The 13,992-nt window shown below is 43.9% G+C and overlaps 1 protein-coding gene across 1 annotated transcript in view; it reads left to right on the forward strand.

Annotated features, from left to right (window-relative positions):
• Positions 1-13,974, forward strand: part of LOC122926305 (cubilin-like) — a 142,631-nt gene extending 128,657 nt beyond the window's left edge. The window contains exons 17-21 of the mRNA XM_044277679.1: positions 1,537-1,755; positions 2,512-2,652; positions 5,596-5,832; positions 10,404-10,586; positions 13,943-13,974. Of these exons, the coding sequence (XP_044133614.1) occupies positions 1,537-1,755; positions 2,512-2,652; positions 5,596-5,832; positions 10,404-10,586; positions 13,943-13,974 (812 nt within the window). The remainder of the gene's footprint in view (positions 1-1,536; positions 1,756-2,511; positions 2,653-5,595; positions 5,833-10,403; positions 10,587-13,942) is intronic.
• The last annotated feature ends 18 nt before the right edge of the window (positions 13,975-13,992 follow it).

Raw genomic sequence — 13,992 nt, forward strand, 5'->3', positions numbered from 1 at the left:
CTATTCTTTTAATAAGATGGATTCCCTTGAATAAGGCTCTGAACAAAAAAGTGTACATACTCCATGAAACAGCACAACCAAAAAACTGTGTTTTTCTCTGTGTGGTCTTTGCTAAAGAGCTTCTTCAGAGGTCTTATGAAGCCTATTTGATCTGTTTTGGGAGCACAATAACAAGCAGGTCAATGTCATGTTAATCGGTAACGATACCAGGCACAGCACCTATGGACGATGACGATGGCATGTCCAATGGATGATGACGTGCTTTGTAAGCTGCGAGGAGGCCATTAGAGCTGATCGGCAGAGGTTGTGGGTGTCATACCCCTGCCGATCTGCTACTTGATCGGCAGGGATCCTGGGTGTCATGCCCCTGCCGATCTGATACTGACGACATATCCTCTGGATAGGTCAATATCTGAATCTTGGAAAACCCCTATGAGTTGAAAATTATTAAGATGAGTTACAGAGCTGCCGTGGATTTCATTGAGGCCCACAGACTGCTGGAGAAGCCATGTCATTTATGATAAGGATGCACAAAAGTTATCATACGGCATGTGCCACTGTAATAAATCTGACGCAGTTTCTGCTGTCTTCTAATCATAATACAGTACTAATCAATTTCTCGCATTGTCTTACTGAAACTTCCATTAATCTTAATTTCTTTTACCTTTTCAATTTCTGATTATTTTTTCTGGGGAAAGGTTTGGTGCCATGCTATTTAAAGGTTGAAATCCCATTAGGGAGTTATTACCACAAAATGATAACTATGAAGCATTGCTGTATGAATCACACGGGAGCAGGCTGCTTCCCCAGTACGCACATATGACATACAGTAAATAGCACTAGCCTGACAGATTAAATTAGAAGAGGCAAGTCAGTGTTCTCTGCTTCAATGTCTCTTCGTGTCAAAGGAAGGATTTCACATCTGTAGCTGGATGTTTTTGTCCCTATGTTTATGAAGCTTGTTTGTCGGTTGAGCAGTTATTATTTTTGTTGCCGTTTTTTTACATAGATTAAAACGTATGATACGAGATAGTAAATCTTTACCTGTGGGAGTTCCATTGCCGAGCTAGCTCCAAGGAATTCCTGCTTTCAGTGACAGCTACAGAAGAACACAATTTCAGATCATAAAAAGTTAAAATACAATATTTACAGTGCCTTACAAAATTATTAAACGGGTTCTCCAGGATTTATATATTGATGACCTATCCTCAGAAGCTCCGGTGAGCACCACGAGCTCCTCACAGCTTACCAAGCACAGCACCATCCATTTGATAGCGGCTGTGCATGGTATTGCAGCTCAGCCACATTCACCTGAGATGTACCTAAGCCATGTGACTGATGAATGTGAGGACACATGGCCTAGGAAGAGGCCTAAATTCTCACAGAGCGCCGTGGCCTCTTGGTATGGCTGAAAGGCTGGGATTCCAGGAGTCGGACCCCCGCCGATCGATCCTGAGGATATTTAAATTCCGGAAAACCTCTTATCACTTATTCTGCACATTTGTAAAGTAAATTTTATTTTGTCTTAATCTCCAGCATCTGGCTGTGGCAGTGCCAAGTACCTCAGTGACAGAAATGGGCACTTCACGTCTATACGATATCCGGCCCCATACAGCAATGGTGCCGCCTGTATTTGGAATATTGTTGCCCCCGCTGATAAAGTCATTCATTTGATGTTTACGGACTTTGTGCTTGAGGAAAGTAATGCCTGCAACAATGACAGGCTTGTGATATCAGATGAACTTGGCAGTGTTGGTGAGTATTCTGACAAACGCCCGCCCATACTGATCTTTTACAAATGTGTTCAAAGTGTTAAATTACTGCGCTTGTGTGTACATTGCCATACAGTACATCTACATTTTGGTTCCGTCTTCAGGACCACTATTAATTTGCATCACTGTCTTCTCTAATGCTATGGTGCCTGCAAGCTTTTAAGTTAAAGAGTTTTTCTCATGATTTATTTAAAAAATGAAAATCATACATAATCTAGTACATGACAATCTCTATCTAACAAAGCTAGAACCAGCCTGTACATGGATCCAGAGATCTCCCCATTCATTGCTCCAGTTGTTCTGCTAGATTGGCAGCTTGAGGGGGCGTGGCCTTTCTCTGGGTGTGTCCTTTCTTCTGCAGCTGAAGGATGGAACTGAGCATGTGCTTCCATCTCAGTGAGCAGGACTGAGAAATTAGTAAAGGAGAAAACAGCAGGTGGCGCTATACAGTTACATTTCACTGAATAACTCAGTAGCTATAATATATTTTTAATTTCATGCATTTACAAAAGTATTCAGATCAAGGTGCTGGTTTGAAAACTGTAGAATATTTTTTGTGCAACAACCCCTTTAACAGCTCTGGTTCTAAGGCTGTGAGAGTATATCTATTATAATGTAGTATAGATCCTGCACACAGTTAATACTTCAGATAAATAAATAAATAAATAAAACATTTACCTTAACTTTATTGCCCAAATATGGTGTGATTTACTAATTATCTGTCATGGTTCCTTTTTAGGTACCCACTGTGGAAACTTTTTACCAGCTGATCTAGTTAGTTTTAGCAACCAGCTATCGGTGCAATTCATCTCCAACAGCAGGTTGGTGGATGTCGGATTTTATGCAGCCTGGGAATTTGTGGATCCAGCTTTAATACCAAGTGAGTTGAATTATGCTTATGTCCTCATTAATTATAATGATTGCATAGATGAAGACAGAGGCCCAAATTTACTAATCCTATAGATGGTGTAAGCTTAGACTGGCTGTCTAGACCTGCACCAGATTTATCACAGTGGTTGAGGTTGGATGATAAATCTGGTGCAGGGATAGACACTTTTCACTGACTCTATACCAGTTCTTGGTTGGCTTACTTTCAGACAGATTACTGTAAATTCATCCATAGGATGCATATGATTAGTGCACAGAACAAGGCAACAGTTATAGTTTGAGTCTGTATGTACATTTGATGATGCTGTTATTATTATTATGTAATGTTCTGAAAGGGGCATGGTATATACAGTGACCAATCAGATCTTCCATTTTTAAATACACTCTAGAAAATCTGGAATCTGACTGTTCAGCTGAATGACACTTCTTGTACAACCACAAGGAGCGGTTGCAATGCAGTCGAGTACAGTGAGGCTGTAGGTGACACTGCGGACTCTAACTAGACTAATGAAAACTACACTGTTTAGTCGGTCTGCATTCTTCATGGTCGCACAGTGTTAAAGGTGCCACACAGCCATTGGGTTTTTATGTCACCCCATGCTATGTGGTCGTACCTTTAGAGTGTCCTTCACAGTTTTATATTTTAGTCAGTATTTTGCTTTAGTATTTATAAGCCAAAACCAGGAATGGATCCTACGCAGAGGAAAACTGCAGTGGAAAGATTTGTATCTCTTCAGTGTTTTGGACACATTCCTAGTTTTGTCTTACAAATACTGATACAAAATATGGACATGACTATCACCCTGTATTAGCATGCATAGGGCCTCCATAGATATGCAATTTTGGATTTTGCTCTAGTGTCATATTTTTACCTTGTAGACCAATGCATTTTAGCCTAGCATTGTACCATTAAAAGCTGTGTATTAGGCTGAGAAATTTAGCCATGTTAGGCCCCCAGCTGCCATTGTACCACATCAACACCCCGTGATTGTGTTCATGGGGAGCCAATGGTGACAGGGAGCCCTCTCCCTCTAATTGCCTAGATGCTGCAGTCAATATTAACTGCGGCCTCTAGGGAATTAAGCGTAATCTCCACTGCCGGCCGTTAGAGTGGGAGCCCGTCTTCAGTCAGTGCCGGGCTTCCACTGTGATCCAGAGCGTTGTACGAGCGCACCCTCTCAGGACTATTTAAGTTCCTTCTGCCCACACAGGAATTAGTGGTGCAGGCAGAAGGGACTGAATAGGCCTTACAGGGTGCACTCATACTGCTCTTCGGAGCATGAAAGTCTCATACTTAGAAATTAAAATTTGCCTATGATGCTTTTACAGATGTTATTGCGACCTCTGCTTTGGCCCATTTTTTAGCATAGACGATAGTGTCACAGATGAGGTATAGGCGGAAACGCCAAACTGACAACCAGGAGGGAAAGAGAAAGCCACTAGGCCACAATGCTAGGGACAGGAAAAAGGTCACTTCCTAGTAACCCTACTCCTGGCCCTGACTCCTAACCATATGGGCACCCCTTGAAGGTAGAAATGCCCATACCCTGGAACCTGGGACCCTAGAGACCCTACAGAGCCCTAAGAATTTTATCAAGGCTGAGGCAACCCGTCCCTTCCCTGATGAAGGAACAGGCGTCTACCTGAGGCCTAGTAACAACAAGCAAGGAAGGGAAAACAAAACACAAACAAACGCGACACTTAACTTCTTTAGTGATGGAAGAGAAGGAACACCAAAGACGACCTCACACCAGAGCCCTAAGAATTTTATCAAGGCTGAGGCAACCCGTTCCTTCCCCTATAAAGGAACAGTTGTCTCACTAAGACCTAGTAACAACAAGCAAGGAAGGGAACACAAAACACAAACAAACACGACACTTAACTTCTTTAGTGATGGAAGAGCAGGAACACCAAAGATGACTCTAACTAGACTAATGAAGCCAAACCCAAAAGAAGCTATCTAACCCACAGTCAGAAGGGTGGGGCAACACTAAATAGGGTAGAGTAAAGAATACTAAGTTACACAACTGAAACAGGGGATGAGGTCACAAACAAACACTGAATAAAGAGTAATCAAAGAGGCTGTTAGATTCGTCCACGCTCCGCCAGTCTCCTTGATCTCCTGACATCTGTCAAAAAAGGGACCGTGACACCTAGATAGAAGATACGTGGTCACCAGCCTTTCTCACCTACTATTCTCATAAAGACTTAAAATAGTTTTTATCCTGTTCCCTGTCTGCACTGATTGGACGTGCACTAGAAAAAAGGTTACAAAGGTCATGCAGACATTAAAGTACCCATTACACATTACCAATGTAATTTAGTGCTCTCAATAAGAGAAACAAAATAACAGTACATAATAGTATCTAACCTGCAATACTCTTATTTTGTTTCTCTTAATGAGATTACTAAACTGTTTTTCTATTGGCTAACACGGTACCAGACTTTTTCCTTTTTCTTTTAACATTACCAATGGTCACTAATATTGCCAATGTGGATCCTGAAACTTCTTCCATCACTTCTATGCAGAGATAGGAAATTGAGGGTCTACTGCCATCTAGTGAGAAAAAGAATTAACAACCTTAGTGGCTTTACATTATTTATACCAATTTATCATTTATGAGAATTCACTTAATCAGTTCATAGGGAACTAACAGAACAATAACTGCAGTCTCATCATAAGACAACCCCATCCTCCATTGTCCTGCTGTAACAATTGTCATGGTTTACTGCACACACTAAAGGTTTCAAGCCAAAGCTTAGGGCAATTGCTTGAATTATTGAAGTAGAGAGTCACAATTTATGCCTACATAGTGAATATCAAATGCTGATCAAAATGCACAAAATGTAATGGACTAATATTAGTTTTTCTACTGTAAGAATCTACAATGGTTGCTAGTAATGAATTCCTCACAACACAATTGCATTTTTGCAGGCATTGCAACCTGCGGAGGTCATTTCAATACTGACAAAGGAGAGTTTATGTCACCCAACTGGCCAAATTCCACTTATCCAAGCAGTAAAGCGTGCATCTGGAAAATAACAGTTCAACCCAGCAATAATATCCACATTGTCTTTACGAACTTTAGCCTACAGCTTGCAAACTTCACAGGAGGTTGTCAGGATTTTGTGGAGGTTTTTGATGGAGACAAATCTGGGGCAAAAAGACTGGGTAAGTATGGTATTGTATCCAAATACGTCAACAGGTAGTCAATCATTTTTAAGATTTATTATATTGTCCGTATCTGTAATTGGCAAGAACATCTGCAAGAAAAGCCCATTTACACTGGTCATTTCTCACACTTTACCCATTTATGTGCATTCATCAGGCAGAAGACTGATAATAAGACATGTTTTTATTATGATGCTACATGATTGATCATGATACCGAAACATTATTTTTTTACTCCCATTGACTTTTTAAACCACTAATCACTCCTCTGTGGACATAGCAAGTAATGCAACTTTGTGATCAAGGGTGGACATTTACTTCAGTGGTGCATCATCAATGGAGGAAACAGTGGGACTGCTGTGGTGCATGTGGTGAGGAGGGGCCAGGCGCTGAACTTCTTCTGTTCCTGAGGTGAAAACACTGCAGACACCTCTAGGGGAGGCTCAGTTCAAAGAGATGCTTACAACAGACCCATGCACTGAGCTCCCCCTAGTGGTAGCTACAGACAGGCAGCTTTACAGCTTTGTCATATGTGAAGTGAAGCAGGAAATGTATCTATGTATTTATGCCAGTTGTCTGGTGTAAATGCATTGAGAAATATGGTGTTCAGAACAAACGCCATATTTTTAAAGCACCAGTTCCACTTTTTCTTTGAAGTCGGATAAAGTAGGTGATATATAGCGCGACAGAATTTCTTCTTATAAAAAAAGATCATAAATTTGTCTGAAATCTTGGGCATTGTAGTTTGCGTTCCGTGTTATCGGGAATGTTTGTTGTGCAGGGGGGCCCATACTAAGTTTTGCTATGGGGCCCTAGACGATCTGTGTACGGTCTAGCTTGATCACTATTTCATTTTTATGTTATAGCTGTAAAGTTCTGTGTTGAATAATTTCCATATATAACTTTATAGCAGAGCTCCAAGTCCTCTGAATAGCCATAGAGTTAAATGATAAAATTCTGCCACTGCTAAGGAGAAGCATACACACTGATTGGGGCAATGGGGGCAGAATGGAAGAAATTACATCAACATCTATGCAGTGGATTTGAAGCTTTGCATTAGTAAAATAATCATCCAACCATTATCATATAAAGAAACCAATCATGATGTTAAAAGGTAGAGATTCACCTTAGCGCTACTTTAACAGTCCATCCATTGCTTGAAGCATCTTTGGCACAAAGGTTGGATCAAAAATACCCATCTTTATACGTGTAGACCTGATTTTGTCATTTTAAACAGTATGTTGCAAGATTTGCTACTGCTCTGGAGGACACAACAAATCCATTTAGTTGATTAAATGAGAATACAGTGTGTGGGGAGGTTTTGTGTGGTTTTCCACTGATTCTAGTGCATTTTCCATATCGGAATTAGCAGGGGCGGATTAAGTGTATGATAGACCCGGGGCTGTCTACCCAACTCGGGCCCCTCCCTCCATTTTAAGTTTACGGTTTTTTTCTGTATAAAGAGGCTGCGGTGCTTTGTGAGCGCCACTGTCTCTTCCTTGGCCATATGACATCACATTAATTGGTCACGTGGCCTAGGTGCAGCTCTGTCCCATCTGAGTGATTGGGGCTGAGCTGCAATACCAAGCGCAGTGCTATCAAATGGGCAGTGCTGTGCTTGGTAAGGAGAAAAGAGGCTGCGACGCTCGCTGGAACATCGCAGTCTCCTCAAACAGCGGATTGGTGGAGAAGATGAGACGCAGGTCACAGTAGTGAGTAAGCTCTACTATAGGGGAATACAGCAGCACATAGCTGTTACATCCAGTGACTTCTCCTGTCATGTAGATCTTCTTTCCTCTTCTCCTCCGTTTGACCCAGACCGCCATGACAAATTCTTTCAGCCGCATCTCGTCTCTACAGAGTTTGTTACACAGATATGTTAGATTTCTCATAATTGGGGTCATTTATCAAACTGGTGTAAAGTACAAGTGGCTTAGTTGCCCATAGCAACCAGTTTCCACCTTTCATTTTCCAGAGGAGCTGTCAAAAATGAAAGGTGGAATCTGGTTGCTATGGGCTACTAAGCCAGTTCTACTTTACACCAGTCTGCTAAATTGTTCCAAAGGTCCCTATAGTGTCTACAGCAGTTATAATGTCCCCTAGAGTGCCCTTAGTAATAATAACACCCTATATTTTGCTTTAGGTAATAATGCCTGTATAGTGTCCCCAAAAATAATGCCCCCTAATAGCAACTCCCCCACACTACTCCCATATAGTAATTTCCCCCACACTGCCCCATATAGTAATTTCCCTCACACTGTCCCCATGTAGTAATTTCCCTCACACTGCCCCACATAGTAATTTACCCCACACTGTCCCCATGTAGTAATTTTCCCCACACTACCCCCATATAGTAATTTCGCCCACAACTGTCCCCATGTAGTAATTTCCCCCACACTGCCCAGTATACTAATTTCCCCCACACTGTTTCCCATGTAGTAGTTTTCCCCACAAAGTAATTTGCCCCCACACTGCCCCATCAAGTAATAACCCCCCAAATTGCCCCATTAAGTAATTTGCCCCCGACACTGCCCCCATAAAGTAATTCGCCCCCACACTGCCCTACATTAGGTAATTTGCCCCCACACTACCCTTCATTAAGTAATTTTCCCCCACACTGCCCCCAATTAAGTAATTTGCCCTCACACTACCCTTCATTAAGTAATTTCCCCCCACACTGCCTCCAATTAAGTAATTTGCCCTCACAGAAACACAAAAAAAAGGCTAATACTATACTTATCTGTGTCAGGAATGGTGAGGCAGGCGCGCGTATATCAAAGCCCTGCGCGCAACACTATACATGTGCGTGATGACATCATCACGCACGCCGCTCAATGACTTCACCACGCACGCCATGCTTTTACCACCAGATAGGCCGCAGGCCTACTATGGTGGTGATAGGTGGCGGGGTAGGGAACTATGTGGTCCTGTGCCCCGCCGCAGTATGTGGGCGTTCGGGTCGGTGTTTGGCCCCCCAGCGATGCCGGGCCCAGGGCTGGCGACCCAAAAGCCCCAATTATAATCCGCCACTGGGAATCAGCATGGAAAATGCCTCAATCTGCCTCAAATTTATTTCAATGGGAATCTGTGCTGTAATTTGATTTGATTTATATGAAAAAGGACGAAAAAAGTGTAATTACCTATCTTAAGTTTGAATCTGGCTCTAGTTAAACAGCACGTATCAGCAGGATCAACCCTATTAAACCAGGCATACTGCCTAGAAGGGTTGAATGCATCCCTCATGCAGCAAAGCCCTCATCTGCATAAAGAATCAAAGTCTTTTTTTCTCGGGGATGCCACAACAGATTTTCACTAGACAAGTATCATTTTAATCAGCAGCATCAACCCTACCAGGCAGTTGCTCTTTTGGCGAAAATACGTTTCTGCTGCTTCCTTGAAAGGAAATCACCAGTAATCAAGAATCTAATAACAAGCGAAAAGTACTTTTTCTGTGGGCATAGTGCATGTCCCTGTTTCCCTCTGCCTAAGCATCTTTAGAGTGAGCACTTGTGGATATTCACATTTAAGCTGGCCCTCCAGTTCAAGAACATTAACTGGGGAATTAAAAGAAGACTTATCTGATAATCTCCATTTCTTAGCTGCAGATCTGTAGTTCCCAGGTTCCTCTTCTGCCACCCAAGATGTGGTCACACCTTCCTAGACTACATGATGCATACTGTGCATTTTGTATGCCACGACACTTCATGCTACCCTTGGATTGCTCACTTGAGCAGTACTGGCTAATCCAAGAGCAAGGCTGGACAAATAGAAAGGGTCTTGGGCTAGCAATACATCAGTCTAAGAAGTGGTGTGGCCATCTTGGATGGCAGAAGACAAGGCTGGGGATCTGCAAATAAAAAGATGAAAAGGAGGTCACCAGGTAATATTCTGTTTGTTCCCCAGTTAATGGGATTTTTTTCTTCAACCAGTGGGTCACTTTAGTATTGAATTGGAAGTGCTTATCTTGGCAAACATACTAGTAGGCAGGGGGTAACTACCATAGCGGCAGACCATGCAACTGCTATGGGGCCCAAGGCAAGAGGGGGCCCAGTCTTAGTTGGGATTATTTCCTGTTCTACTGGAGGTGAAAATCCAGGACTCTAAAGGAACAACTTTTAGCAAATGAGGCAGTGGAAAAAATGGCCCAAGGATCATTGGAAAGGGTTTAGGCAGAACCCCTTCTGTCCTGTGTGGAGGCCTGCTTTGATCTTTGATATGGGGCCCTTACTTCTCTATGTACACCACTGCTAGTAGGGCATGAGTCCCTGATGTGTGGAAGTGAGACATTTCACCATCATCTACTACAATACTACTGTCTGTGGAAAAACAATACTTTGTCATTTGAAGTGTTGCAATTGCGCTGTCTCTGATTGGGGTTCACCAGCGATCAGGAAACCATACAGACCATACAGAGGACAATGTCTTAGTCAACACATTTACGCCACATTTTTTTAAAAGATGACTCCCCCTTTATTGAGTCTGAATTATAAAACAAATTACAGTAAGTACTCTATTAGGGAATTCTGGTTTACTAGAGGGGAGTCCTACATTCTTTGTCTTTTTCTTTGCAGGTCACTTCTGTGGAACGACATTGCCACCGACCCTAAATACAACTGGGAATACTGCCGTTATTAAATTTGTCAGCAACAATGCGCAGAATGCCAGAGGCTTCTATGGATACTGGACGACTAATCTAACGGACATTCCAAATGCTCCACTGACACATCCCAAACCATGGGATAATGTGATCATAGGTGAGCTGATAAGAAACCCCTTAGGCCTCATGCACACGACCGTTGTGTGCATCCGTGGCCGTTGTGCCGTTTTCCGTTTTTTTTTGCGGACCCATTGACTTTCAATGGGTCCGTGGAAAAATCGGAAAATGCACCGTTTGGCAGCCGCATCCGTGAGCCGTGTTTCCTGGCCGTGAAAAAAATATGACCTGTCCTATTTTTTTCACGGCCAACGGTTCACGGGCCCATTCAAGTCAATGGGTCCGTGAAAGAACACGGATGCACACAAGATTGGCATCCGTGTCCGTGATCCGTGGCCGTAGGTTGCTTTCATACAGACGGATCTGAAGATCCGTCTGCATAAAAGCTTTTTCTGATCTAAGTTTTCACTTCGTGAAAACTCATTTCCGACAGTATATTCTAACACAGAAGCGTTCCCATGGTGATGGGGACGCTTCTAGTTAGAATACACTGCAAACTTTGTACAAGACTGCCCCCTGCTGCCTGGCAGCACCCGATCTCTTACAGGGGGATATGATAGTACAATTAACCCCATCATATCCCCCTGTAAGAGATCAGGGCTGCCAGGCAGCAGGGGGCAGACCCCCCCCCCCTCCCCAGTTTGAATATCATTGTGCGGCCCCCCCCCCCCTGTTGTTAACTCGTTGGTGGCCAGTGTGTGCACCCCCCTCCCTCCCTCCCTCTATTGTTTTAATACATTGGGGCCAGTGTGCGCGCGCCCCCCCAACCCCCCCTCCCTCCCTTTATTGTTTGAATACATTGGGGCCAGTGTGCGCGCGCCCCCCAACCCCCCTCCCTCCCTCTATTGTTTGAATACATTGGGGCCAGTGTGCGCGCGCTGCTGCGATGTCTGCGTCCGGCCGGGAGCTCCTCCTACTGGTAAGTGACAGCAATGCGCCGCACAGACCTGTCACTTACCAGTAGGAGGAGCTCCCGGCCGGACACAGAGATCGCAGCAGCCAGCAGCCAGGTAAGTATGAAAATCTTCCACTCCGCTGCCACCGATGATGATTACAATAGAGGGAGGGGGGGGGGGGTTGGGGGGGCGCGCGCACACTGGCCCCAATGTATTAAAACAATAGAGGGAGGGGGGTTTGGGGGGGCGCGCGCACTGGCCCCAATGTATTCAAACAATAGAGGGAGGGAGGGGGGGTTGGGGGGGCGCGCGCACACTGGCCCCAATGTATTAAAACAATAGAGGGAGGGAGGGAGGGGGGTGCGCACACTGGCCACCAACGAGTTAACAACAGGGGAGGGGGGGCCCACTGGCCACCAATGAGTTAAAAACAGGGGGGGGGGGGGGTCTGCCCCCTGCTGCCTGGCAGCACCTGCCAGGCAGCAGGGGACAGTCATGTACACAGTTTTTTTGTATATTCTAACCTGAAGCGTCTCCATCACCATGGGAACGCCTCTGTGTTAGAATATACTGTCGGAAATGAGTTTCACGATGTAGCTCATATCCGACAGTATATTCTAACATAGAGGCGTTCCCATGGTGATGGGGACGCTACAAGTTAAAATATACCATCGGATTGGAGAAAACTCCAATCCGATGGTATAACAGAACTCCAGACTTTACATTGAAAGTCAATGGGGACGGATCCGTTTGAAATGGCACCATATTGTGTCAACATCAAACGGATCCGTCCCCATTGACTTGCATTGTAATTCAGGACGGATCCGTTTGGCTCCGCACGGCCAGGCGGACACCAAAATGACTTTTTTTTCATGTCCGTGGATCCTCCAAAAATCAAGGAAGACCCACGGACGGAAAAACGGTCACGGATCACGGACCAACGGAACCCCGTTTTGCGGACCGTGAAAAAAAACGTCCGTGTGCATGAGGCCTTAAACGGGATTTACTATTTGCATACTTTCTAATCCTGTGGTGGCTAACATCCGTCTCTCCAGCTGTGTTAAAACTACAACTCCCAAGATGCACACTTGTTTGACTGTTCTCAGAGTCGTGTCGGGAGTCGTAGTTTCACCACAGCTGGAGAGGCGGAGGTTAGCCATCACTGTAAATCTCTTGATACACAATTATATTATATCCATAGCATGGCATCTCAGCCATTCAAGGCTGCCACTATGATGTTTCTTTAATGGTGAAGCCATGCAGCCGATAAATAAGAAGGACCAAGAACCCACAATGATTAGCTGTACAGCAACTGAATAAATTCACTAAGTTGAATATATTACAATTTGCAACATTACAGAAAGCTAACATATATCTTGTCTATCGGCAAAACCAATAGTACTTAAAAGGAACCTGTCACCTAAAAAACGCCTCCCAAATCGTCAGCATTACCTTAAAGTAGCGAGCAGTATGTTTCTAAAGATCCTTTTCTTCCTCCGGCCAGATGCGCTAAAATCTTGAAAAGCAAACTTTAATTCCCTGCACACGCTATGTAACAGCAGAGTTTGAAATCAAGGGGCAGCAGCCTCCTCGCTTTAAGTCAGGATGACCATACCCCTTTCCCTGCCCCTTCGCCTCTGATTGACAGACGTTTTTGGCTGTTCCGGAAAGCCAGCCGAAGACTCGGGCATGCGCCCGATGTCTCTATTCCCGTGAATGTCTTGACGCGCGCTCGCACCCTGAAGCCTGCACACAGAGCCGCTGAAAACTACCAGCGGCATACGGCAATGTGCAGGCACAGGAATAGAGATGCGCGAGATTTCGTCCGGCTTTGCCGAACAGCTGAAAACTATCAACTGTCAATCAGAGGCGAAGGGGAAGGGAAGGGGGCGTGGATATCCAGACTTGAAGCAAGAAGGCCGCTGTTCACTTGACTTCAAACTCTGCTGTTATGTAGCACATGCAGGGAATTAAAGTTTGGTTTTTCAAGATTTTGGAAGAAAAGGATCTTTAGTAATATACAGGCATGCAGTGTGGAGGACTGCCCCTCTGTCTTCTGTTTATACTAAAAGGAAGACAGAGAAGCCCTAGCAATGGTCTTTTAAGGGAGCAGTGGAAAGGGACAGAGGACGTTAATGAAAGCTGTTATTATAAGGTAATTACAGCTATTTTGACAATCATTGATAGACTAACTCAGGTATGCATGCCTAGCTCTAATAAACTAGCAAATAAAAAAAATATGACAGTTAACCTTTAAAGGGAACTTGTCATATTGTAGTGCAGTGCAGTGTTATCTGTGGGCAGCATGTTATAGAAGAGGAGAGCGGGTATGCTCTAATGCCACCTGATTTTCTCCATAAGGAGCTGATTATCTTCATAAGGAGATATAGTATCACCCAAAACAGAACCGTAAGAGCTGAGCAGATTGATAGACAGTTTTGCAGGGAAATTATTCAGTATAACTAGTAATTAATACACTTAAATCTCTGCTCGTGCTTAGGAGTCAAGTGGATGGTCTTACTAAGTGATTGACAGTTCTCTCTGTGTGCA

The sequence above is a fragment of the Bufo gargarizans genome, chromosome 1 (assembly GCF_014858855.1).
Source record: "Bufo gargarizans isolate SCDJY-AF-19 chromosome 1, ASM1485885v1, whole genome shotgun sequence".
Lineage (NCBI taxonomy): Eukaryota > Metazoa > Chordata > Amphibia > Anura > Bufonidae > Bufo > Bufo gargarizans.